We start from the raw sequence: 26,800 nt of genomic DNA on the forward strand, positions 1-26,800 counted from the left end.
ACATCTATACAAATACGTGCTGCTTGCTCTTTCCTTCACCCCTGAGGAGAGCACGGAGATGAGGAGGGGGCCAGGCTGCATGTAGGGATTCCCTTGCTTTGCAATCTTGGGAGGCGTTGCATCAGCCAACGCGCTTCTGGCCACCTTGTGGAACAAAGGCGAGGCAACCTCCCCGCCCCCTAAGTGGGCGATTTTCCGGGTCATTAGTAAATTCCATTGAGATTTAGACTTTCTCCAGCCGGCCTTTTTTCAAGCTCTGTGGTCTCTGGCGGGATACAATGAGCGACCGGGCCAGCCTCGCTCACGCCACTTCCAGAGATGCCAATGGGGAAAGGGTGATCTGCTGTTGCCTTAGCAGCACGGGGAAGGGGTATTTTAAAAAAAGGCACTGGGGTTCTCGTCCATAAAGGGGGCGAAATTCAAAGCAGCCCTTTCTCAACACATATGAAATTGCTTGCATTTTTGCAAGGAGTGGGTCGTGGGAATATGTTTTGGGGAAAGCGAACAGATTGAGGGGGGAGGGAGGGTCAACGCCCCCCACCCAAACCCTCCTCCCGGGAAGAATTTGGAACGTCTCGGGTGAATTCTGCTGCCTTTGATCTCCCCTCTCACTTCCATTTCTCCATTGATTTCCTCGCTCTTCCTATTCTTCGCGCCTCCTGGTGCACTCGGCTTTTCAAAGTTTTCTTTCTCGCTTCCCCACGCACCCGTTTCTCCTCCCTCTGATCCTAGCTTTGGAAGCACGCTTGCTAGTCTTCCGAAAACTTTGCTCGCCGTGCGCGTTTTTTAAAGCCACGCTGGAAGAGCGGTCAGCGAATTGCTTTGGCAATAAAATAAAGCGCGCGGGAGAAATGCAACCCGAAGGGGTGTCCCGGGGCTTGTGATGTAATCCTTATCGATCCAGCGGGGCGGGTATTGGCCCTAGTCCTGCGATGGAGCAGTGTCTATATTGGAATTAGCCTTATCGATTGGGCTGATAAGGAGACCTATAAAAGGCCACGGATTGGCTTTGCCTCTCCTGCAATCGCTCCTGAAGCAAGTCGCTCCCAAAGCCCTGAGCTTCACCACCACCCCGCCCTGTCTTTTTTGGCCACCTCGGTCTTCTTCTTCTCCGCGGGAACCTTTGCGCCTCTGCCTGCGTTTGCGCTGCGGTGGAACTCCTCTCCTTGGCGAAAGATGTGGCCGGCTTTGCGCAAAGCTGGCGCGCTCCTGGCTCTGGTGGGGCTTTGCTTGGTCACGCTCGCCCGGTCCCTGCCCCTCACCGATGCTGGACCACATGTCAACTATGGCTGGGGAGAGGCCATAAGATTGAGGCACCTCTACACCGCCGGCAGACACAGCTCCTTCAGCTATTTCTTGAGGATCAACAGCGACGGCCGAGTGGACGGCGCCAGCGCCCAGAATCTGCATAGTAAGTAACCGGACTCGCCAAAGCGCCGCGCAATTTTGCAGGGCCACTTCTCTTCTTCGGTTCCTGAGCCATGGGCGGGGGCGGGGGGGCAGCTGACCCCCGCTAGATCAAGTAATAAATACTTAAATAAATGTTAAAAAAATAAAAGTAGAAAGATTTTGACACGTTTTTTCTGAGTACTTGGGGACAAAAGAAAAGAATTTAAAACAATTGCTATTGAGATATTTCATTCCGAATCTGCTAGACAGAGCCGGACAGCGGATGGTGACAGGTGGGTATCCTGCCCCCCCCCATAAAATCCTGGCTATGCCAATGTGCGGGTCCTTGATGTGCATCTGGGGGGGGGGAATAGGTGAGTGCAGGTTGGGACAGGGATCTAAAACACCGACGGGCTTGCAGAGCCGCGCGCGCTAGAGAGGGAGAGGTTGTTTCCCGCAGAGCCAACTTTCCCGTCTCCACCTCACCGTGTACTAACGCTGCGTTTTGTTTCGCTGCGCAGGTTTGCTGGAGATCCGAGCTGTGTCCGTTCGTACCGTGGCGATCAAGGGCGTGGAAAGCTCTCGCTACCTCTGCATGGAAGCGGAGGGAAGGCTGCGCGGGCTTGTAAGTTGCGGAGGGGGGGCCCTAGACCTAGGCACGCCGAGAACCCCCCGGGGGGGGAGGGTTTTGCATGCATGCATTCGCCCCCACAACGGCTCCTGGCGATTTGTATCCCGCGCTCCCGGGCCAGACAAAACAATAGCAGCCTGGCCAAATTTATTTTACTCCCACACAACAAAGCAATCTAAACACGCCGCGCCGCGATCTTAAACGGGTTTGAAAGGAAACCTATTATTATTATTATTATTATTATTATTATTATTATTATTATTATTATTATTATTATTATTATTATTATTTAAGCTCTGGGCTCTGTGCTTAGGCAACAGAAAGAATTTTTAAAATCCAATCACGAGGTAATTTGGGAACTCCAGTCTCTCTGGTGATAAGGTTCAGGCAAAGGAAAGAGTCCACGCTGGATAGGATTAAGGTAGCATGGTCATAAAATAACCATTAAGGTAATAACAAAAAACTTTGAGCTGAACAAAAGAGGAAATGGAGGAATAGCTTCTTCTTTGCACTTACTCTGTGTATTTTTTTCTCTATGAATAGTGGCAGAACCAGCAGCATTCCAGAATTTTGACTACTAAGATTTACGATTTGTTTAGATTTCTTTTCTGAACTATTTAAAGGGGCTCCAGGCTGGATGGTTGATCTTTATCTCATTCTGTCCTCACAGCAACCCTTAAGGTAGGTGAGGCTGAGAGATAAGGATGTACCCAAGGCCACCCAGTAAGCCTGCCCGACTAAACAGAGATTTGAGCAGGGCTTCCCATGTCAAAATACAACTAGCACATCACACCCATAACATTACGGAAGGTGTTTGCACCCTGAGATCTTTATTACATAACATTTGTTCCGGCTCCAATTTCTTACTCTTTTTATCCTGTTTTTGATTAGGATCATGTATGTGAAGGTGTAACTTTTTGCACCAACACATGATTCCCGATATTTAAAGCTAGAAAAGGCATTATTCAATCTTGGTGTGAAATAACTTGGCGTGATTTGGTCAAAGTTAAGGACTTATAAATTCCAGTGAATTTGATGGGACAGTTAATCATGGGCTTAAATTTCTCCAATTGGACTGGGATATATGCCAAATATTTATTGCATGGAATTACTAAATTAGCACAAAATCTTCTTGCTCTTCAGGTTATTCTGCAGATAATCTGCCAAAGATTGCTCCTTTTAAGAGCAAATGCATTCCTTCCCACCCCCAGCTCCCGAAATCTAGGTGTGGTTTTGTAGAAATCTAGCTATTGGTGAAGGAAATCGGCACCTTTTGTTGCTTTCTTAACTGACGTTGAGGGAATCTGTGATGGACTCAAAAGTTTGTCTATAGTGTCTACAGCTGTCTTCCCCCAGCCTGGTGACTTCCAGACACTTTGGACTACAACTTCCACCTGCCCTAGCCAGCGCAGCTATTCCAAAACATCTGGAGAGGCATCAGGTTGGGGAAAAGCTGGTCTACACAGTGGTAGCTGATGCAATGCCCACAGAGACTTGTTGGGCAGAAGGCAGGGAGACTGATAATAGGCAGATGCAGAGCTAATGCCAGGTAGAACTAATTCTAGGTTTGTCCTCATCCTCTTCCCTGCCAAGTCCTAAAAGGGCAACAGAGCGACTAAGAAGGAGAAACCGAAAGCCAAGGTCACCCTCTGGACCAGTTCAAAGTACAAAGGCAGGCAAAGGGGGGCTGGCTGAGATGGACAGGGGGCTGCCTGATTTGCCTCCACCAGATCTACAGGCTCTCTGCTACAATTGTAATGGGGCATTCTTAAGCTCTTCTACACAACCCTTTTTCATTCAGTTGATACACAGCGTTTCTGTGTTTAGATGAGGGCATGAGCTAAGGACAGAAGTTGCAGTCCTGCCATGGCCTTCAGTGGAGCACGGACTGCATGCCAAAAGCTACACACATCTAGCCCAAAGTAATTCCCATTGAGGATTGAAGCCTAGATTTCCAAAAATCAATTACGATACCTTTAGTTTTAATGTCTCTAACAGTGCAATCCTGGGCATATTTTCTCAGAAGAAAATCCCCATGGGGCTTACTCCAAGGTGTGTATGTGCCCAGGATAACAGATAACAGAGCAACCCAACCCCCTCTTGCGCTGGGTGGCAGCGGTGGAAATGTTCCTTCTCTGAGCTCTCCTGTCTAAGTCAGCCTTCTACCAGGCATGTGGGCAGGAGTGCCACTGGGGGAGGGGATTCCTTCAAGCAGGACTGAGCCACCCCATGATTCATTGAACCCTGAGCCAGTCTCACTGCTGTAGCATGACGGCACTGGGCCATGTTGCTCCATGAGCAACTTCAAGCTGGCACAGTGATCTTCCTGTCCCTCAGCTTCTGCCTCCGCTACTGTGTGCAGCAGGGCTGAGGATAGGGTGACTGCTCAGTGCCGCCACTAGGAGGGAACAGGCTTGAATTGCAGCCTATATCACTAAAGTCCACAGAGCTCTAATCCCCATTCGGTTTGAAAAGCCTACATAACCTACTTGGAGGATAATGTATTCTTTCCTACCCTTGTATATCTGAGAACTGAGATGCTGCTGAAAAATCACCCTAGATAACCAGCATCAGATCTCAAAGTCTGATATGTGTCATTCTTATTTAGTTAACTTCATAAGAAGACTAATTTAAGAATATATGGCACTCTGCTCTGTAGGAAACCAGATTTGTTGTGAGGTGGATTGCTGCGGTTTTATTGATGTTGAGTCAGTTTTAAGTAGGTCAATCAGCCTAATCTAACCAGGATAGTGAGGGGTCTGGACATCAAGTCCCATGAGTAAGGCATGAAAGTGCTGTGTATGTTTAGCCTAGAGAAGAGACTATTAAGGGGAGATATGAGAGCTCTCTTCAAATATCTGAAGTGGTGTCAGACAATGGAGCAGACTTGTTTTCTGTTGCTCAAGAGGGAAGGATTAAAAATAATGGGTGGAAATTGCAAGGAAGCAGATTTCTGCTACACATTAGGAGAGACTTCCTAATGGCCTGAGACGTTAAGACAGCAAAACAGGCTGCCTCGGGGAGTGGTGGTCTCTTCTTCACTGGAGGGTATTAAGCAGAGACGAAAGAGTCATTGGTCATGGGTGTCACCATTACATCCTGCAGTTACAGATCTTGCACTGAGGAGGGCTGGATTGGATGACCCCAAGGTCCCTTTCCAGCCCAGTAATCATATAACTGCTTACCAGCACAACAGCTCAAATCACACTTATAGATGGTGGTGCCCTATTGAAATCAGTGCATTGAAATGCAAATGCATATTGGGCAGTGCTGCTATTTTCACTTGAGCTTAGCTAATCAACAAATTGTAGAGTTGGAAGGGACCACAAGTACTATCTAGTCCAATCATGCTTTCAAAGTGCTGTTTATGTGGTCTTCCAGCAGATGATGATATAGAAATTTAACAGGGACCTTGGGATATACTAGTATCTCCATCCCCATTCATAACTCTCTAACGTGCATATCTTACATGCCCCAATGTTATTTTTCAACAGTAAACACAGATATAAATAACGGGTTTTAAGTTTGGTCTCATTCAAGCTGCTGTCTGTAAATAGTGACAGAACTTGTTGTAAACCGCCTCTTGGTTAAGAACTAACATTACTTTTTAAACTACAGTGTTACCTCAGTTTTCAAATGTAATCCGTTCTGGAAGACCGTTTGAGTTCCAAAACATCTGAAAACCAAGGTGCAAAGGGGGGCCTGCAAATTTAATAGAGAAAATTGAGAAAAATACAATGGTACCTCAGCGGAAGCCATTCGACTTCTGAGGTGCATTTGAAAATGGAAGCATTTACATCCAGGTTTATGGCGTTCAAAAATTGAAATGTTCATCAACAGAGACGTTCGAAAACTGAGGTACTACTGTATAGTTTCTGTATAGATCTGTATCATTCACATTACAAAAAGTAAGGCTCCACTTGAAAATAAGCCCCTCTGAACACTTTATAATTCATTTCTTTGTAAACATGCCTGAGGACTGCCTTGCAAGTCAAACTGTTATTGCCATACTGAATTTTGTTCTGCATTGTGACTGTGTGAAAATTAATGAAATAACTCAACAGTTAAAGGCAGTTACCGTAAGTGACTTGCATGGTAGCAGCCTCACATCTCAAGATGTTTCCCTAATCTAGACAAAAACCAAAAACATGTTTTTCCACATGCCTGATAGCCCAGTCCACATCTGAAGTGCTGCACTTTAAGCCTATTTAGTCATTAAGAGAATTCTGCTCTAGCCTCTTCTACTTCTTAATGATGATTGTCAGCATAATATGTTACACGTGTAGGGGGGAAAGTATGACACAGGGACTTGGCAGGTAAAGAGTTCATGCACGAACACCATTTCTCTTATCATCGAAGCCCCAGACGCAATCAGCGATACTTCTGAGTTGACAGAGAGTTCAGTCACCTCTAATGACCGAACCAGAATAGTACCAGAGTTTTAAGAAAAACAGCAGTGACACAGAGAACCTGGAACAGACTAAAATCACCATCCTGTTTTGTTTTTTGTTTGTTTTTCTTTTATTATGTGCTAATCTTTCTGTGTTAGCTAGCACATTTTTTGGTTCCAATACTCAGAATATATGTTAACACTACATAACCAAGTCTTACTCTGTGGCATTATAAAATACAAATCCTCATTTTGTCCAAGTCAAAGGGATTTTTTCAATTAAGTTAGCTTCCTAAACATGGTTCATGTCTAATTTTTAAATGCTGGCCACATTGCAGGGACTGTGTGCACACTGTTTAAAAATGCTTATCATTTAAATTTTATATTTTAAAATATCAATGGTTCTCTCACATAATACCGGAAGGGGCACCCTGAAAAATGTTGTCTGGATACCGCTGTGCTGATGCAATGGCGATGGAGATGAAAGTGCTCTGCTATCACTATAATCATGGAGATGGTCTCAAAATAGCGTTTAGTCTGTGTTCGGCAAACCCATGTTAGATCTTTCTCCATTTGTGTTCTAGTTGTCAACTCATTGCCAATTGCTTCATTGCCCTAGTATATAAAGAGGCAAATCAAGTTCTGGTAAATGGAAGAGGACACCTAGGACTCCAATAAAACACAGAAATCCCCCTAGAGTCTAACACCACAAACTTGATAGGGCATAGTTGGGATAGGTTGACACAACTTAGGTTATCCAGTCAGGACTGGGCAATGGCAGCCTGTTCAGCAACCTCATCAGAATCAAGACATGTATGACAGTTGCTTTAACTATGCAGCAATCTGTTTTACCATGAACCTTTCCCCTATTATTTGCCTTTAGCTTCTGGTAGCCTGTGGTGTCTCATGAACTCCAGTAAACTTTGGTTCAAGTGCACATTGAGCTGCAATGCTTTTGCTATATTTACATAGCGAAAACAAGCTAGGAACTGTGGGTTGCTGTGATGGGCCATTGTGGCTTCAAAACAGTTCTTGCTTTACAACCAGTTAGCAGAGTATGAGAAATCAAATTGAATCTTACTGCATAACTCTATAAAAGCAGAACCACACCTATTCATAACTCCATGGAGCACTTCCATTCTCCATGTTTGGGTTATAAATGACTCCTTGTATCTTCCTGCACTAGTCTGTATCAAATTTAGCTCTGTGGAAGAATGGTTCCCAAATAATAATAATAATAATAATAATAATAATAATAATAATAATTTGTTTGTACCTTGCCCATTAAAAACTCCCCTGAACAGGGCTGCCTTCAGTTGTCTTCTAAATGTTAGGTAGTTGTTTATCTCTTTGACATCTGGTGGGAGGGCGTTCCACAGGGCGGGCACCACTACCGAGAAGGCCCTCTGTCTGGTTCCCTGTAACCTCATTTCTCGCAATGAGGGAACCACCAGAAGGCCCTCGGTGCTGGACCTCAGTGTCCGGGCAGAACGATGGAGGTGGAGACACTCCCTCGGGTATACTGGGCCGAGGCCATTTAGGGCTTTAAAGGTCAACACCAACACTTTGAATTGTGCTCGGAAACTTACTGGGAGCCAATGTAGGTCTTTCAAGACCGGTGTTATATGGTCCCGGTGGCCACTCCTGGTCACCAGTGTAGCTGCCACATTCTGGATTAGTTGTAGTTTCCGGGTCACCTTCAAAGGTAGCCCCACGTAGAGCACACTGAATAGATTATTTCATAAGACAGGTGATTTGGCTAAACACTGTTGCATCATATGCCATTTAAGAGTGCAAAAAAAAGTATAAAGCCAATGTGTAATATTTTTCACTTCCTCTCAGCTCAGTTATTCTACAGAGGATTGCTCCTTTGAAGAGGAGATGCGCCCCGATGGCTACAACATCTACAAGTCCAAGAAATATGGAGTCTTGGTGTCCTTAAGTACTGCCAGGCAAAGGCAACAAAATAAAGGGAAAGACTTTCCACTGTCTCATTTCTTGCCAATGATCAACACTGTGCCGGTGGAGTCAACCGATTTTGGAGATTACGGCGACACTGGGCAGCATTTGCAATCCGGAGTTTTCAGTCCCCCTCTTGAAACTGACAGCATGGATCCCTTTGGCATCACCTCAGATGTATCCGTGAAAAGCCTTAGTTTTGGGAAATGAGAACAAGTGAGTTGTGCTTCATAAACAAAAGCATTACCAGCAGGATATTATTTCTAGCAGTGATATTTCACACATGGCTACGTTCAGATGCGGCACTACCCTTTCTTGTCAAATGGCATGAAGACTTACAGACACACAGGCACGGTATTTAGAAAGCTTTCGTCAAAAATATGCCATTTAATTCAGGAATGTCAAAAATGCATAGCGTGCAGGTATTTCTTCTGCCTTGGAGGATGCTTGGAGGGATAAGATCGTGAATATTTTGCTTAACTGCTTGCTTCCTTCCTTCCTTCACCTCTGAGGCCTGATGACAGATGTAACAAATGTGATTCATTCAAGACCCTTAAACACATCAGTGTCAGAAATTAAAGAGGAGCAGCCAGTTAAAGGAAGCTAAACAAGTAACCACTGACAACACTTAACACACAATCTTTTCACAAACCTCTGTTACTGGTTTTCAGAAGATTAGCTATTGAAATGCAATTTCTGTCCTTGGATATTTGATCCCTACAGGAGGTCACATGAACCACAGGGAATGGGACAAATGAAACTAACAAGCAGTTGTGTTCTAGCAAGCCTCTTCAGGTTTTTTTTTATGGAGTTGACTAAACATACGGGAACACTATGCATGCTAGCTCTGTCCCCTGACACCATCCCAGTTACCATCCATGAATCTGGTGGGGAGTCTGCTGTGCTCATGGAGGCTCCCCCTCCCATTTTAGAACCATGGTTTTCCAGGGTTCTCAAGCACACAGCGGGTGTTTTCCATCAGTAATTGAGGCTCCCCACTTCGGACATTTGCCCTCTAACTTGTAGAGAGTGACCAGAATGGTAATGGGGTGAAACTAGCAACCTCTTTGCTGTGCTGCCCCTTTGAGTGTTTAGTGAACTGAAGTTCAGAGTACCTGAATGATGGTTGCCAAAAGAGTAGGCCAACCTTCAGCTTACACAGGGTTCTTCATCAGGCAGAACACGTGCACAATTCCAAAACGCTATTTGTTGAAAGAGCAAAAGTATGATAAGGCTACAATCTCTGGAGTGAGTAAAAACAATTGAACAGGTAACCAATTCTATAACCAGAGGCTGATTTTGCCTCACCCAGAATTTTATGTAACTAAAATACTTTCATGCTACTTCAGCAAAAAACAAAACCAAACCCTGATAGGTTCCTTTTTTGTATCATCTATCTGCTGGCTGGCTAAATTTGATTAGGTTAGTACTAAGGATTTGTGATGATCAGGCAGGCAGATATCATCATAGCTCACATTCCAACCAGACGAAAACACTCAGTGGGTGAAGCAAGTTCTGTGAGAGATGTGCCCAAGGGAGAGAAGGCGTGGCCTAAGGCGAGTGGCAAGGGCCAGACTGAGGGGCACGGAGGGCCAAATCCAAATCCTCACCCTGAGGTTCCACACCTTGACCTAATGGATAAATCCCATCTATGACTTGTAAGAGATGCTTTGGGTATAATTCAGTTATTTTAAATCTCTGTAAACTAACATGATGAAATTTTAAAAAAATATAATTGTGAGTATTATTTCATGGATTTTTTTGTTGTTGTAAATAACAGTTTTTACTACCGTTAGATTTTCCTCTAGTGAATAACTAGCTTACTATGGGATAACATTCTTTCCCAAAGGGTTTTGTATGTATATAGTAGCATGGCTCTGTAAATAATTATTTTCCTGATGTAGCACTTCCTTGTCAACACAATATTTATGATTAATTTATTAAACACATACATCCATTTATTTTGTTACCATATTTATACTTAAATTTCTATTTATGTACTCCAACAGTGTCTTTTTTTAAAACAAAAAACAGTCTGGGCCAAAGGTAGCAAAGCTTTGTAATTTTTATAAGGGTGAGCAGAAATGAAATGTAAAAATGTTTGTGAGTGTAAAATCCGTAGCTTGAGCATGTAACATTTTTAATAAAAACCAATTAGAACGAAAAGTTCAGTTGTCTGTTGGCTGTACTGGTGTCACTCAGATTGTTTATATGTGGCATCAAGAAAAAAATCAACCCTGAAATTTGTGTCCTGGGTGCATTAATCAAAAGGGTGCATATTTGCTAAGTTTGCTCCTGGCAGTGCTCAGGAGAGGCTAAAGAACTATGCAGCACTCTGAAAACATACCCCTTCATTACTGGGATTCTGTGGTATCTCTCCCCTATCCAGTTTCTCAGATTTCTCTGTCTGATATTGCTATTGTTTCAAGGCTATTGTTGCAGCCTTTGAGATAGAAGCTTGGTTGTTTGCAAATGAAAACAGAGATTCTTACAATGTTCTGTGCATTCCAGTTAGAGGAGATAAAAAAAAACACACACCTATATGTTCCTGTGGTAACATATCAGGGAAAGCTTAGTAATAGATTCTATTGACTTCATAGACTAAGCTGCCAAGCAGGTGTGCAGTGTGTGTGTGTGTGTGTGTGTCTGTGTAGGTAGGAATGCAGCTATAGATTAACATCATACCAGATCAGTCTAGTCAGTTTAACTCACTGTCACCTGACTGCATTTCAAAGGTAGCCAGGAGCATCCACAATGGATCAGTCACTTGTGCAATACAACACGGAGAAAAATTCTCCTTACCAGTAAGGAATTTTGCAGCAGAAGAGAAGTTTCTTTCTGTCCTTGAGCAACACTCATCACTTAACTTCCTTTGATGTACTAGAAAAATGCACTAGCTGTGTCTTCCTGAGACCCTAGATATAATATATAGGGAGTCTACATTTCCTTAATCCAGGCATAGGCAAACTTGGCTCTCCAGACGTTTTGGGACTACAATTCCCATCATCTCTAGCTAACAGGATCAGTGGTCAGGGATGATGGGAATTGTAGTCTCAAAACATCTGGGGGGCCGAGTTTGCCTATGCCTGCCTTAATCAAATAATTGATTCCTTTAAACAGACAGTCTGACTCTTTTTAACTACCCCAGTTCTCAGGAAAATAGCTGTCCTTTTTATTCTATACCAAAAGTTAGTATTATTTATTTACATTTCTATCCCACACTTCTTCCATCATAGAAACCAAGGTGGTATCATTACCAGAAAGTCTCCCATCCACATCCATTGAACACTAGGAGGCTTACCTCTGAGTAGACATGCATAGGATTACAATTTTTGTTGCTGTTTTGCCCATTTGCACTGCAGCAGCTAAAGCAAGGGCAGGAATAGGCTACATAGCTGCCAACACAACAGCTGCTTTTACAGGCGCCTAAGCTCTGTGGAGGGATGCGGGTGGCACTGTGGGTTAAACCGCAGAGCCTAGGACTTGCCGATCAGAAGGTCGGCAGTTCAAATCCCCACGACGGGGTGAGCTCCCATTGCTCAGTCCTTGCTCCTGCCAACCTAGCAGTTCGAAAGCACGTCAAAGTGCAAGTAGATAAATAGGTACCGCTCCGGCGGGAAGGTAAACAGCATTTCCATGTGCTGCTCTGGTTCTCCAGAAGGAGCTTAGTTATGCTGGCCGCATGACCCAAAAGCTGTACGCCGGCTCCCTCGTCCAATAAAGCGAGATGAGCGCCGCAACCCCAGAGTCGGTTATGACTGGACCTAAAGGTCAGGGGTCCCTTTACCTTTTAAGTTCTGTGGAAATGAACAAGCCTATCTTATTGATGCATGTTCGTCATAGTGAGTTCAGCAACAAAATGTTGCAGTAGTTCCTCACCTCCTAACGGGAATCCTCCCCACTGAGCGTTCCAAGCAGCCTGGTCCTTCTTAAGCAGGGAATTCCATCGCCCATCCCTTATATTTTATTCTTCCCCACCCTCCATTGCTACTAAATGTTCTGTGACTACTGAGCAATCTCAGTCCTCAGAGGGCTTTTCTCAGGATTATTTTTTAAAAAAATAATTGTATTTCCGCAAACCTCAAGCATGTTATCATCATATTGTTATCATTTATTAAATTTGTATATTGCCCTTCATCTGCAGATCTCAGGGCACTTCACAACATAAAAGTACAAGATGAAAAAACACAAAATACATGAAAAACAAGAACAAGCCAATAACCCTCTCCACATCTCTCACCTTCCACTTGCCTCCAATCCTGTTGACACTTGATTTAGAGGGAGTGACTGCAAGTATTCAAAGATACAAACAACAAACTGTAATAATGATTGTAAACAGAAACACAGAAATACAATAGATGATAAGTTGGAAATCACCATAAATCACAACAGATGGAATGTACAGTGGTACCTCGGGTTACAGACGCTTCAGGTTACAGACTCTGCTAACCCAGAAATAGGACCTTGGGTTAATAACTTTGTTTCAGGATGAGAACAGAAATCATGTGGCGGCAGTGGGAGGCCCCATTAGCTAAAGTGGTACCTCAGGTTAAGAACAGTTTCAGCTTAAGAACAAATTAAGTTCTTAACCCGAGGTACCACTGTATGTGCCACATGAGCATGGTTTCCTTGGGGCAACATAGAAAATGGCTTTATACAGAGTTAGGTCCATCTTGCTGTCTACACTGATTGGCAACGGCTTTCTGGAATTTCAGACAGAGAACATTCCCAACTCTACCTGGGGCATTCTGCGTGCAAGACAGATGCTGTAGTACTGACCTATGGCCCTTTCCCAATGCTCAATGAATACCAACCATTTCATTTTGATTGTTTTTTCTTATGCAAATATAGTTTGTAAGTTTGTTTGCAAAAAAAATTGTTAATTAACACTTTCCCATTCAGGCATCAAAGCCAGTATCTTGTACTTCTTGGTACGTGTTGCTTGCATCTAGGTAGGAGGCTGCAAGAGAATCAACTAAATTGGACCTTGCTCTTTGCTCAGTGTCACCCTGTGAAAGTTACTAGTTCTCCCAGTTTCCCCATAAACAATGTGTTTTAGCAGCTGAAATGACTGTTTACAGAAGGAAATTTTGACTGATAACTTTGGATGGAATTGCTCTGTTGTTTCAGCAGGGAAGATTAGATGGATGTCTCAGCGCTGCACTTGAATGACCATGTCTGGGTCTCTCAGTACTTGGAAAACTGCTCAAAAATTGTCCATAATCTTTGTCAATTTTTAACCAGCCAAGAAAAGAAAAAGAACTCATACATTTCACTATAGAATATTTCTAATCCATCACTCTCATATGCTTCCAAAGTATTATACTCTAACCACAGCAACCCTGCCAGGGTAGTAGAACACAATAAAAGACACCAATGCAGTTCAAAATGCCGCAATTTGTTTTCGCATTTTGTGCCATTTTTGAAAGAGCAAATACATGCATGAATATTGGTAGCACAAAATTTTAACCAACCACAGATGAGAAGAGGCTTGCGGTTTTTGTTGTTTTGTTTAGAAAGGGGAATTTGTGCAAAACTCAATTAAACCAAATGCAACATATGTGATTTCTAAAAATAAAAATGTGTCGGATAGTTCTCAATAAACTCAAGCAGTACGATAATTAAATTGCAATGTCTCATATTATATATCAGAGAAAAAGAACTCCGTAAAGCAGAAAGTTTGCCTCCTTCCTTGCGCGTCACGTGTGAAAACGCTCGACGCGTCACACCGAAAGGGGAAGCCCTTATCCTCGTGATAAACAGCAGTCAAAGGCTCAGATTCAGCTTCTCTAAAGAGACGAGGCGTTTTCGCAAAGAATACCGGCGCCCTCTAGCGGCTGACCTGGGAAGGAGCAAAGAAACGCGGCGCTTGAGGAAAACGGCCCCAAACTACACCATGAGGGCGACGCTCCATCCAGTCGGCATGTGACGTCACGAGGGAAAGCCCGAGTCCCCCCTCCTCCAATCCATCTCCATCTTTGGAGCATGCGCGACGAGGGCGATCGCGTTTGGCCCCGCCGGCTTGCCGTCCGTTGCCCCCTTACGTCACTGCACGGTGAAAGAACCAGTCGGTGGTTGGGAGCCGGTGAGGCAGGATCTGTCGTAGGCCATGGAGGCTGACGCGGGCGGGTCGGACGCCTTCGATACCATCATCATGGCGGAGGCGAGGTAGGGCCGGGTTGTGTTCCCGGGTCTGCCTTGGGCGTTCTTCGCGGGGAGCTTTGCCCGCTTCCTTCGCCTCCGCAGCGGGCAGAGAGGCGCGGCGTCCCTGGGGCCTCCCGCTTCCTGGGGCCCGTTGGACTCCTTGATGAGGCTTGTGGCTTTATAGGCCCCTCGGGGAGCGGGATGAACCCGGTGCTGAGGCTGCTGCTTTCGCCTTGAGAGATCTGGGCCCAAACTCGGCCCCATAAAAAGAGCCCTTCTGGATGAGGCCTTCGGTCCATCTCGCCCAGCATCCTGTTCTCGCAGCGGCCAAGCAGCATCCAAACTCCCCTGCAGTGGTTTCCAGCAACTGGTCTTCGGAAGCATTGCTGTCTCGCAGCTGCGTCCATCGACAGCCCTCTCTCCTCCCATCCATTTGTCTAGTCCTCTTTGGAAGCCGTCCGCGTTGGGTGCCATCGCTGCCTTCTGGGAGCGAGTTCCGTGGTTTGAGGAGGTGCTTTCTTTTGCCCTTCCTGAAACTTCCAACATTCAGCTTCCTTGGCTGCCCACGAAGTCTAGTGTTACTATATGAGAGAGTATAGAATGTCATAAACTTATATTATGCCCCCTGTGGCTGCTGTCATTTTAACACCTGTGTGTTAGAAATACAGTTTCTCATCCTCCCAGAGATGCAATACGAGAGGAAAGTTTAATATGCTAGATTTCTGCCTGTTGTGTCACTGTTAAAAATATGAGATTGCACAGAGAATCGGGTGGCGGTGGTTCTCTCTCTCTCTCTCTCTCACACACACACACACAGAGAGAGAGAGAGTGCTCCAAGCTCATGGGTAGGCCTGGCCAGTTTTTACTTTTCCTCCATTCTCTAGTCTGTAAAATAAGAGTAAATGTGACCTGCATTAGAAGGGCAGTTCTGTGTGATTGTATTATTTCTTTTCACTTTAATGTTGTATTTGCTTCCCCTGGAACCCTAATGAGAATAGTAGCTTTTACAAAGTATGTTCATATTCACTAGCGTTAAGAGCACTAGGCTAGTCAGTCAAGTTTCACTGTATGACCATATATCAATAAAATTGTAATGCATATATTCTGGCTCATCGTCATCACTTTATTTATATGCTGCCATTCTAAAGTTAAAACAATGCTCAAGGCGGCTTACAGCATGAAACCAATTATGTAAATGCAAACATAGCAAAAGTAAGTAAATGATACATATAAAACACATTAAAAAGTACACAACCAGATTGAAACAATTTCCACATAAATCATAAGATCTAAAAGTAGAGATACTCCCCAAACAAATAACAGCAGCAGCAACAAAGACCCCGCCCCTAAATAATACTCCAGCCCAAGAGTCTGTTCCGCAGCCTCATCTTTTGCAGCTTTTTGCAGAGTCAGGGCCCTGCTCTGTCAGGCCAGATGGGAAAAGACCTGTAAGGCTGGTCTTCCAGTACTCACAGGCTCATATCTGCCATACCAGTTTATCTGCCTTACAACTTAGAAAATTTAAATCTATAAAACCATTTACAACCTTGGTAGCTTGAACACTTTTTGTGTGACCTGAATCTATTTGGGCTAAAAGTGCAACCCTGTCGCCTAAAGAGCATCTAACAGCTTTAGAACATAGCATGGTATAACTTCAACCACCTCTTCCCATGGACAAGTACTTTCAAAGTGTGGGAAATTAGTAAAGAGCCTATGCATTACCATAGACTCAACACCACCTAAAATAAATACTTGACTTAAACTAAGGGAATTCAGTTGCAATATAATTTGCTTGCTGGGGGAACAGCTTCAAAGAAGCTTAAGATGACTTTCTAAAAGTATGGCTTGCTGCTGGATCGCCTTGAAGCTCTTTTTCCAGAAGTTCTGTCCTGTCCTTAGGTTTTATGAATACAACAGAATATGAGTTCTTCTTGTTGTTTAGTTGTGTCCGACTCTTCGTGACCCCAAGGACCAGAGCATCCCAGACACTCCTGTCTTCCACTGCCTCCCACAGCTTGGTCAAACTCACGTTTGTAGCTTCGAGAACACTGTCCAACCATCTTGTCCTCTGTCGTCCCCTTCTCCTAGTGCCCTCAATCTTTCCCAACATCAGGGTCTTTTCCAGGGAGTCTTCTCTTCTCATGAGGTGGCCAAAGTATTGGAGCCTCAGCTTCAAGATCTGTCCTTCCAGTGAGCGTTGCCATGGCGAAGGGGCTTGAATAACTCAGAGAAGCTATGAGCTATGCAGTGCAGGGCCACCCAAGATGGACAGATCATAGTGGAGAGTTGACCAAACGTGATCCACCTGGAGTAGAAACTGGCAAGCCACTCCAGTATCCCTGCCAAGAAAACTCCATGGACAAAGACAATGAGTTCTTACTTGGGGGGGGGGGGGACGACACCCATATAGCTAGATGGCTTTACTTAACTGTATAACTTTATTTTCTTATTTGCCTATGCTACCCAATAAAAAGTATGTAGCACTAAGATGATGTAGTGAAATTTGATCATACTTGAAGAAATCAACTGCACATAGTTAATCCCATTAAAGCCGGTTGACACTCAGTGGGACTCCTTTTGAAGTTAACATGCATAGGATAGGGCTGTTAGCCTCCAAGGTGCAAGCACTCTTTCGCTGCTTCAGCCTAACGGCTCTTTCATTTCAGATTTCATGGTGAAGGCTATCAGGAAGGATATGCCGAAGGAACACGTGCTGGACTCCTTGAAGGAAGGCAATATGGCATACAACAAGGTGCAAAGATTGGTTTAGAAGTATGTGTTAAAAAATAAAATGAGCATTTTGATCAAAAGAAGCAACATGACAATCTGTGTTTCTTGGGGCCTGAATGTATATTCATCTATAAAGTGAGCATCACTGTTTCTGCTGTTCTGTTACTGGACATATCCAAGTTCCATGCAAAATTCATATTGTAGTAACAATCCTAGATTCAAACAGGTTCGTTTAGGCTTCATTCTTAAGTATGTTTACATGGATGTAAGTTCCGTTAAATACATATCTGAGATTTTCTTAAATGAAAAAGACATAATTGGCATAACAAGGAAAATTAAATGATCTCTTTCCAAATTTGTAGATTGGATCATATCTTGGTTTTGCAATGACATGGCAGAAATTGCTTCATAAAGGCTCTGATGAGAAAAACAGGTAGGTTTTAAAAAATAAAGCCAGCATATCATGTATTGGTTCTCTTTGTTTCCTTCAGATTAAAAAGAGAAAGAGAGCGAGCGAGAGAGCAGATAATATCACAGTAGAAGGAAGAGAGAGAATGTAACGCCAGAAGACCATAACACCAACAATAAAATAACTGGGGAGGTAGCAGCGCTGGTCACTAAGAGTGACCAGGATTTAAGCATCAAATATCTATTAATTTTATTTCATGAAATTTATACACTGCTTGGTTGTGTAAAAAAACACACCCTCAAAACATTTTACAAAAAGATAGAACCATAAAGTGAGGGGGAAATTACAATATATTAAAACATACAAGAAGTTAAAATACTAAAACGGTTTAAAATTCACATCAGCTTTTCTAAGCAACTGGGTAGGCTTGAGTAAACAGGAACATTTTTAGCTGGCACCAAAAATAATACAGTTCCAAAGTGTAGATGCTACCACACTAAGTGACTGGGTTTTGACAAATGTGGAGCGAGTATTATGTGACACCTATAATATCATATCATACCAATAACTCTTAGCACAGTATCGTACATTGTACCATTTTATTTGTGTTCAGCAACATTACATCTATATCAGGATTCAGAAAACATGATTCTGGCTTTCCAAATTTAGCAATGCTCAAGCATGGTATTCGGTTGACTTTCCCTGGGCAGTACAGATGTTTTTACCTTCTGAAACAAAGGGATGTAAGTTAAACCATGTGTCTCTCCTCTCTCTACCACCTCTTTATAACATGCTTTCATGCTGGTCTGGCTGGATTACCTCCGTATTTTTAAGTGTTTTGGCAATGACCACCACTAAATATCATGTGGATGCAGTTTCCATTCCTCCTTCAGATACAGAGGTGACTGTTAACTGGCAGGAATCCACTGCTAGACATTAAGAGATGAGGTCATGTGTAGGATATCAGGGTTTTTTATATATATAGACAAGCATTTCTGGGCTCACTGCCTGGCAAATGGATGCCTCTCTGACCCAGCAAGTGCCAGATTGCTAAATAGGGATGTTTATTTAAAAGTTTTGATTGCATTGCTAGTTAGTACTCTGAAAAACAACTGAAATGTAGTATTTTTTGTGCAATGCACAGCATACATGATGTAACTTGTGGCCCTAACCTGTGTCATTTGTTCTGCTGCATTTGTTGCTGAATTGCCCTCACTAAGCATGCTGAAAACCTGTGTTTACATGAATTCTTTAAGATGTATATGAAAAAAATTTCTGAGCTAGTGTTGTTCCGCATACAGATAGAAGATACGGGTGTGGAACATCTTTGTTCAAATTCCATTTGTTCAAGCATCTTTTTTAGTTACTGAATGTCCATATGCAAACTGGAGAAAATGAACTCTCTTACCTATTCTGTTGGCTACAGTAGAATGCTTACTTCAAACCTATTTTCAGTGGAGAGGAGACCCTATGAATGCTAGGGAAGGCTGCCGTGTATGCTTGTGCGCTCATGGGCACCATGTTGTGAGCACAAAGCAGGAGGGCTTTTTCTGACTTCAGCCAAGATCCTGTGCAAAAAAGACAAAATGGAAATGCAGACATATTTGCAAGCATTGCACTGGAGGTGAGGAAGGGTACTCTCTTCCCACATTCGATTTGAATGTCCAAAGTGTTCTACTGTCTATATGTGTTTTGAAGATATTTCAGAAAAACAGGTTTTCAAATGAATTACTATGTATAATTCTAGGGTAGCATGGCTGCATCTCATGCTGGTCTAATAAGGGGGGCAAAAAGAAATTCTGTGGATTGGTCAAATGGCAAGGCTCCTCTGTTGCAATCCCTCAGAAAGAGGCAGTGCTAGTCTGGGTATCACAGTCCTGACTTGCGTGATTTGCCTTTCCAGGTATTATTGATGCCAAGGCATAAGGGGCCATTGTCAAAGTGGGTCCCACATCTCAGTGGTAGATATTTGTGAACATAGCTTTGCTTTTTGTGAGTTGTCCATCTTGGTGGTATGATGCTGAAATGAATAACAGTAGCAGAATACATTTGAAGGGATTGTGTGACCAAAGTCTGCCTTTCAAAACATCAAATTATTAAATACTGTTTGTAAAATAAAATGGTCTTATTTTTTTCAGTAAAAAGATAAAAGCTCTAGAGTCATTAATAGAGATGATTCGGACATTTCCTTGTGAGGATCCAGCCTATGAAAAACTTCAGGAAGACCTGGAGAAAATCAGAGGACGGTTTAAACAGGTTAGAAACTGATTTTAGTGTTGGAATAAAAGGAGTATTCATTTCAGCTGTATTCAAATTGTATGCTATTCCCATGGAATAATAATGTAATCATCATAGCTGATATCCAGTGTTGCATGAGCAGACCCGCCCCCCTGTTTCCCACCCCCCTCCATACCTTCCCATGTCTCCCAAAATCTGCTTTGGAGAATATGGAACAGATTTTGGAGGTGTGCAGGGTGCTGTAGTTCAGAGGGAAAGAGAGGAAAGTCCCACTGCATGTGCAAAAAGCCATTCCTGAAGCGTACGGACACAGTAAAATTAGTGCTTTTTGTCAGGGGGCACGCAGTACTGGCACATCTTTTGTTGCTGTTAAAAAATGTGGCCCTTACCGTAACAACATGGTGAGTACCGGCACCTATTTTTCTAGGGGGGGAAAGCACTGAGTAAGATGTCACCCAATGTAACTTAACTAACGGGTAATATCCAACTAAATCATACTAAGTAAGCTTAGGTTCATTGGCTTTAATGGATCTGTTCTGAGTGTGACTAATAATGTATATCACTTGAGGATAATGCATAATATAACTATAAAAACCATTGCTTACAATTTCTGTTTTTCATTTTAGGTTCGTTCATTGCTGCATATTCCTTCTAGTGTTAGACTTGGTGCTGAAGGATCTGCACTTACATTCTGAAAAGGACCACAAATGGAGAAAAGAACTTCCATCAGGCTACTAAAGAAGTGGTGAAATCTTGAGTGGAGAAAATGAGGCTAGAAATTAATATTGGAAATTGGACTACAACACAGTGGCTTGTTAATATCCTGGTGTCATTTTATTGAGTAGGTAACTTTGAAATGACTTCAGATACTTTGATCTGGGTCCTGTAAACACTTTCAAAATTTCATTTGTAAACCTGACATTTTCCTGGCAATGTGTGTAAAGATATATTGCACTATATTAGTGCAAGAAATGCAGCAACCTAATCTGTAAAACAGATGTTATCCATATATGTAGTTGTGTCCCCGTCCCCCGCATGCTGTGCAGTCTCAGCTGATATTACTATAGTGATATAGTTCACAGATGAAAGCATACTTTTTAATAGATATCTGACCTGCTAGCCCTCAAAGAATGTTTCATTCCAAAACACCACTTTTCCTTTGAAATATCTCACTCACTGAGATAAGAAATATCTTCAGTACTGAGATGTGGAAATGACTTAGCCTGGCTTTAATACATTTTCTAGAAAATACAATTAGACTCTCATCAAAATAAGGAAACAGAAGTGGGAGCCTTTGCAGAACATTTCAAGTGCCTTTGTGGGCCAGTACACACACCCCTGCCCTGGCTGCGGTTCTTTAAGCTTTTTAAAGGATCCATTTGGGAAGGGAACAAATTGGCCCAGTGTATCCCTTTTCCTCCTACCTGTGTCCTTAACTGGTTGCAGTTAAGGGTAAGTAAAGTAAGTACCAGTTTAACTCTCGGCTCTGGCTAGGAAAATCTATTTCTTCACTCTGTTCTTTGTTGCCACATTACTTGACAACATGAGACCAGCAGTTAAGGGAAGTTGGATGGTTTGCTTTCAAAAGCCAGTGTTTCCTTGCAGTTTTTGGGATTCCCACTGACAGTGTTGTCACTTTCTGCCCTACCCATTTTTAATCTCAGCATCTCTGCACTTGGAATATTCACTTTTTAAATGGAGGGGGTGATATTCCTGGTGCCTATGAACATGATTATGTAATAACTAACTCAGTTTAGGTGTGATTCCCCCCCCCAACTCAGTTTAGGTGTGATTCCCCCCCGAAACAACAACAACAACAAAACCCATGCATGTTTGCTGGGGACAGGGCAAAGAAGAAGCTGACCCATAGCTCTGGTTTCCCCCTGTTATCTTGCTCTATATACATGTGCTGCATCCATGCAAGGATCCTTTCTGTTTAAGCTACCAAATAGATCTCCGTAAGCAAGCCGCTAGTTTAGGGCCACCTAGTGGGAAAAGTAAATATATCGTCTAGAAAATAAAGATGTAAATCTGCTTTTGTGTTTCACTGGAAATTCCAAAGGCGGTTGATAATTTTTCAAGAGATCCTTTTTTCATATATAGACATGTAATCCTCAAAACCTAACCTCCAAAATGAATGGAACGTTGTATGCTTAAACTGCTTTGGGAAAATAAAATACTGAAATAAAAGATTGTTTGTAATGCTGATTGTGGAACTCAAATGTACTGCATGAGATGGTCACATCCACATCCTGTTTTGTATTGTGTTCCATGTCTGGTGTTAGATGTCATTTTGGAATATCCTTTTCTTTGTATTAAAACCTTTTTCTTCATATTCTCTCTTGTGGCAGTCCAGTTCACTATCTAAACTGCAGACTCATGAGAATTTATTAACCCACTTAATTTAGTCGGATTTTTGTGAGGGGACACAAATTAGCTAAAATAAACTAATGTGGGAACACAGTGAAGGGGGAGTAGTCTCTAGCAAGGGGACCAGAAGTAATTTAGCTATATGCCATATTAAGTAAAATTGAGAAAATCAGTATACATAAGCCCTCTTCAAAAGTTACAATTCGCTAACGCAACCAGGTCGTAGGCTGGTAGCATGTTTGCTTTTTCCCGCTCCATCACCAGTCTTAATTTTCCAATTCACAGAGGCTCCCCCATCACTACCTGTTTTAAAATCCTGATTTTTCTAGGGTTCTAAACCACATGGGAATCCTCCACAGGTACAAAAGGTTCACCGCTACAAAGGCTTGCCAGCTCTGAGTAGGAAAGCAATGAAAATGGCAATGGGGGAATGGAGCTAGAGCATTTGTTCATGTGTTTACATTTACCTAATTATAATGGCTGAGGAGGGTGAAATAATATTGCAGATTTGCAGTCAAGGGCATGGATCTAGCCAGTGTTCAGAGTTGATGGGCTTTAGAGCCCACAAACAACATGTTGCCCTTTCCCAACCTAGCTAGATGTACATCAGTAGAACTGCAACCTCCTATGCCTCACCCTTGCCGCTTCGGAGATGCTCCAACCCCACATGAGAATATTTTTGGCTGGTGCAACTGACTGATGTGCGGAGGAAGAGACACACAAGTTCCTTTGTCTGAGTGACTTTCCAGTTGCACATTTCTGAATCCAAGCATGTATGTGTGCAGTAACAGAGACAGGCTATTTGTTGCCCGGAGACTTAATTTTCAGTTTTATAAAATATGCTTGGCTAAAATACCTTGCATTATATATGGCAGCTATCTGTTTTTCTAGAAATGGCCAACTGCAGAGACTTCTCTGCCTCCTTGACAGAAATCTCTATTGCTTCAACAGGTGAGAAGGGACTATAGGTTGGAGCACCAACATGAGAGGGCTTAGAAGGGATCCTCTGGCAGTTCCTTCCCCCACCTAATCAGGACCACTATACCAGAAGAAGATCATCAGTTTATTAAATCTGATGGTTTGATTTATGTTGTAGGACTGATAAATGCACACACCCATTTTGGAAATAACAAGGTACAAATTGACACTTGTTAGAGACACGTTTATTGATTTAAATTTATTAAATTTATATACTGCCCTTCATCCGAGGATCACAGTTTATTTGTAACTTTAAAGTTATTTCCAAAATGATTCGTGTGCAATTTATCCATTAAGAGTTAATTTGCATATGGATTTCTGTCTAGAGACATTTGTTGAGTTCCTCTGCTTCGGAAGTTAGTCACTGAGACTTTTACATTAGATTATTTTTTGTTAAGAGCCAATGACTGTGTATGTAAAAATCTTTGGTGACCTCCTTATTGTCCAGCTGTATAGTGTGTACCTTTGGAGGAATGGTTGTAAATTAGCAACAAATCCACCTGCCCCCTAATATTACAGACTAGCTTAGGAAAGGTGTTGATTCCTTTATATGGGATCTGGTTTACACAAAGGAGATTAGATTAATCTCGGTTTGCAAGGTTTTTGAAACCTAAGATCCATAAACTCTTTTATGTCTACGCCTATTGTTCTCGGTACTACCAAATTAAATATACACCATGCCAAGTGTGGAATGTCTCTTTCTAGGCGGCAGCTTTTAAGGTGAAGATTTAATTATATCAAAGACTCTACACTTAGGAGTAACACAACCTGGATCATTAAAATATATAAGAAAATGTCTCCCTTGTACAAGATATTACACTCATGTTTGACACAGACAAAAATGACCCTTGTGCTTTGATCCTAAGTAGCATGCTGCCTTTTATGTTTCCTTGTCTGCAACCCATTCTGCCAATTAGTTAATTTGATTATTTAAAAAATGGTTAGAGCAGAATAGCTTGAGGTTTAGAAGACTTTAAACGTTGTTAATGCCACTTGGCTTGATGGTCCTTTTGACTATTAGTTAGAATGCCATGTGAACTTTCCTTGCAGGGATGTATGTCTATACAGTTGGCAAAGCAGTCAAACCAAATATCACAAAAATATTAGTAAATAAATGCATTAATATGTAAAGGGTGACCCTAGGCAGAAGGGGGGGGGGCATTTTCAGCCCAAGGGCTGCATTCCTTCATGGGCAGCCTTCTGGGGATTATGGCTGGATACATCTGTGTCTGGACACACGCCACTCACCATCCATGCAAGCAAGATAATGTTACAGTTCCAGGACCTCGGAAGGGGACACTGTCTGGGAGGATTGCGTTCAGCCCCTAGGCTTGAGGTTTCCCACCCCCGTGTATTTACCATAAACCACTGAGGTCAATGGAGCTTTTCCCCAGGTATATGTGTATATGATTGCAGCCTATAAGGGGGGGGGGGTGTAATTTTCGGTATTATAAGTTAAATAACTTCAATAGTTTACATGAGTGCAAATATAATAGGACCTTAAAGCAATTTTGCCCATGTGCAGCTTCATTGCTCACATTCCTTAAAACGGACCATTAATTAAATTTAATATTTTTTTACCACTTATATCCTGCCAAAGTAGCTCAGTCCTGCCCTCAAGAGTGTTTATAACATTAAAAACACACAGCCGACATCTATGGAAATAACCATCCATGGTAGCTGCAAAAAACAACAACACCTCACCCCAAATTGAATAAAATCACAATTTTTGGGTGAGTTACACATATTGAGTTCAGTGGGACCTAAGGGTGAGCTATTTATTTCATTTAAAAGCCTTCTAACCCACCACTCCTGACAATGAGTCTAGGGCAGAACATTGTGTCCCCTTTTAACATAAACCTCTAGACCAGTGGTTCCCAACCTCTTTTTTTTGGCTATGCCCCACCTCAGCATCTCTAAAATCCTGATGCCCCCCCTCCGACTTATAATTCTTATTTTTCAAAAAGTGAACTATTCATGTGGAGGAAGCCTAAAAGGCCATTAGCTGTTTACAACTCATTCTCAAATTGCCCCCCTTAAAAATTGCCCTCCTGTGGGGCGTGTGCCCCACGTTGGGAACCATGGCTCTGGACCTTTTGCATATGGATGTATGAGGGGTGGCAATATTCTGCTCACTTGTTCGCTAACAGCATAGTCCTATGTATGTTTACTGAGAAGTGAGTCCTCCTATGTCAGGGGTCAGCAGCCTTTTTCAGCCGTGGGCCAGTCCACTGTCCCTCAGACGATGTGGGAGGCCGGACTATATTTTGAAAAATAATATGAACAAATTCCTATGCCTCACAAATAACTCAGAGATGCATTTTAAATAAAAGGATACATTCTACTCATGTAAAAACACAATGATTCCTGGACTGTCTGCAGGCCGGATTGAGAAGGTGATTGGGCCCCATCCGGCCCCCAGGCCTTAGGTTACCTACCCTTGTCCTATGTTTAGTGGATCTTATTCCTAGGTAAATTGCCCACAGAACTGCAATTTGCAGCCTAATTTAATCCAGAACCAGCTAATTCTTGTAGGGAAGTCAAGCCACTTGACAAAGCACTTCATACTTGAATGAATTATTTGTGGTTTACTTTGGCTTCATTTTAATTAAATTTAACTACCTGCATTTAGGGGTGCTCTGCTTGTCTTGTTGCTGCATACAGTCTGCGCTTACCCCAAATAATGAAGAATGGTCAGGGATGATGGCTGCTGTAGTCCAGCACTCTCTGGAGGGCACAAATAAAATTCCCCCAACCAAGTTTAAATGAATGGAGAACATTCTCCCTCATAGTTTAAAGAATCCAGTAGATCTGGAGGTTGAGTTCAGTGAATTCCTCCCCCAAGAGCATTTGTTCTCTGAGGCCAATTCCTGCCTCCTGAATTCCGGAGTTTAAACTGTGAGGGTACATTCCTTGTAGTTCAAAGGGCTGTGGGGGTAAATCAGATAAGCATAAGAGATCTCTGGGCATCATTTGAATACCAGTAAGAGCAGAGAGCCAATCTTGGAGACGTTCTTCGTATCTGGTTTCTGGGCTTGAATATTAATTTTTCACATAGTAGTCCAGGCAGGAAGCAAACAGCAGGGGAGTGATATGATTGCTGCGGTTTTTATTTCATGATTATTTTTAAACAGCAGCAAATAAAAATATTCAGGATGACCAGAAGAATACAAGATAAACAATTTGTAGAAATTATGAGAAATTATGAGAAATGAGGGAACAGTTTAAAGGCCAGAAATAAAGTCTATGAGTTGGAAAATTTCATCTGCAGTATACCACTTAGAACAGTTGTGGGCTGCCCCTCGAAGAATTCTGGGAACAGCAGTTTGTTAAGGGTGCTGAAAGTTGTTAGGAGACCCCGCGGGTGGCGCTGTGGTCTAAACCACTGAGCCTAGGACTTGCCGATCGGAAGGTCGCGGTTCGAATCCCCGTGACAGGGTGAGCTCCCGTTGCTCGGTCCCTGCTCCTGCCAACCTAGCAGTTCAAAAGCACGTCAAAGTGCAAGTAGATAAATAGGTACCGCCCCAGCGGGAAGGTAAACGGCGTTTCCATGCGCTGCTCT

The 26,800-nt window shown here is 42.8% G+C and overlaps 2 protein-coding genes across 2 annotated transcripts; both read left to right on the plus strand.

Annotated features, from left to right (window-relative positions):
- The first annotated feature begins 403 nt into the window (after nucleotides 1-403).
- FGF19 (fibroblast growth factor 19) lies at nucleotides 404-8,911 on the plus strand. The gene is made up of 3 exons (XM_081892120.1): nucleotides 404-1,411; nucleotides 1,911-2,014; nucleotides 8,253-8,911. The coding sequence occupies exons 1-3, from the start codon at nucleotides 1,177-1,179 to the stop codon at nucleotides 8,577-8,579; spliced, it is 666 nt and encodes a 221-aa protein (XP_081748246.1). The 5' UTR covers nucleotides 404-1,176; the 3' UTR covers nucleotides 8,580-8,911.
- Nucleotides 8,912-14,385: 5,474 nt separating this feature from the next.
- LTO1 (LTO1 maturation factor of ABCE1) lies at nucleotides 14,386-22,225 on the plus strand. The gene is made up of 5 exons (XM_081892267.1): nucleotides 14,386-14,537; nucleotides 17,180-17,285; nucleotides 17,606-17,676; nucleotides 19,791-19,908; nucleotides 20,517-22,225. The coding sequence occupies exons 1-5, from the start codon at nucleotides 14,479-14,481 to the stop codon at nucleotides 20,583-20,585; spliced, it is 423 nt and encodes a 140-aa protein (XP_081748393.1). The 5' UTR covers nucleotides 14,386-14,478; the 3' UTR covers nucleotides 20,586-22,225.
- Nucleotides 22,226-26,800: the final 4,575 nt, after the last annotated feature.

Source organism: Podarcis melisellensis (assembly GCF_964234715.1).
Source record: "Podarcis melisellensis genome assembly, chromosome: 1".
Classification (NCBI taxonomy): Eukaryota; Metazoa; Chordata; class Lepidosauria; order Squamata; family Lacertidae; genus Podarcis; species Podarcis melisellensis.

What these genes read in the sequence shown, in the direction of transcription:
- FGF19 (XM_081892120.1), top strand. Translation starts at nt 1,177, where the DNA reads ATGTGGCCGGCTTTGCGCAAAGCTGGCGCGCTCCTGGCTCTGGTGGGG. An exon ending in CAGCGCCCAGAATCTGCATA is followed by an intron (nt 1,412 to 1,910) that starts GTAAGTAACCGG and finishes TTCGCTGCGCAG; the next exon opens with GTTTGCTGGAGATCCGAGCT. An exon ending in AGGGAAGGCTGCGCGGGCTT is followed by an intron (nt 2,015 to 8,252) that starts GTAAGTTGCGGA and finishes ACTTCCTCTCAG; the next exon opens with CTCAGTTATTCTACAGAGGA.
- LTO1 (XM_081892267.1), top strand. Translation starts at nt 14,479, where the DNA reads ATGGAGGCTGACGCGGGCGGGTCGGACGCCTTCGATACCATCATCATG. An exon ending in ATCATCATGGCGGAGGCGAG is followed by an intron (nt 14,538 to 17,179) that starts GTAGGGCCGGGT and finishes CTTTCATTTCAG; the next exon opens with ATTTCATGGTGAAGGCTATC. An exon ending in TCAGAGGACGGTTTAAACAG is followed by an intron (nt 19,909 to 20,516) that starts GTTAGAAACTGA and finishes TTTTCATTTTAG; the next exon opens with GTTCGTTCATTGCTGCATAT.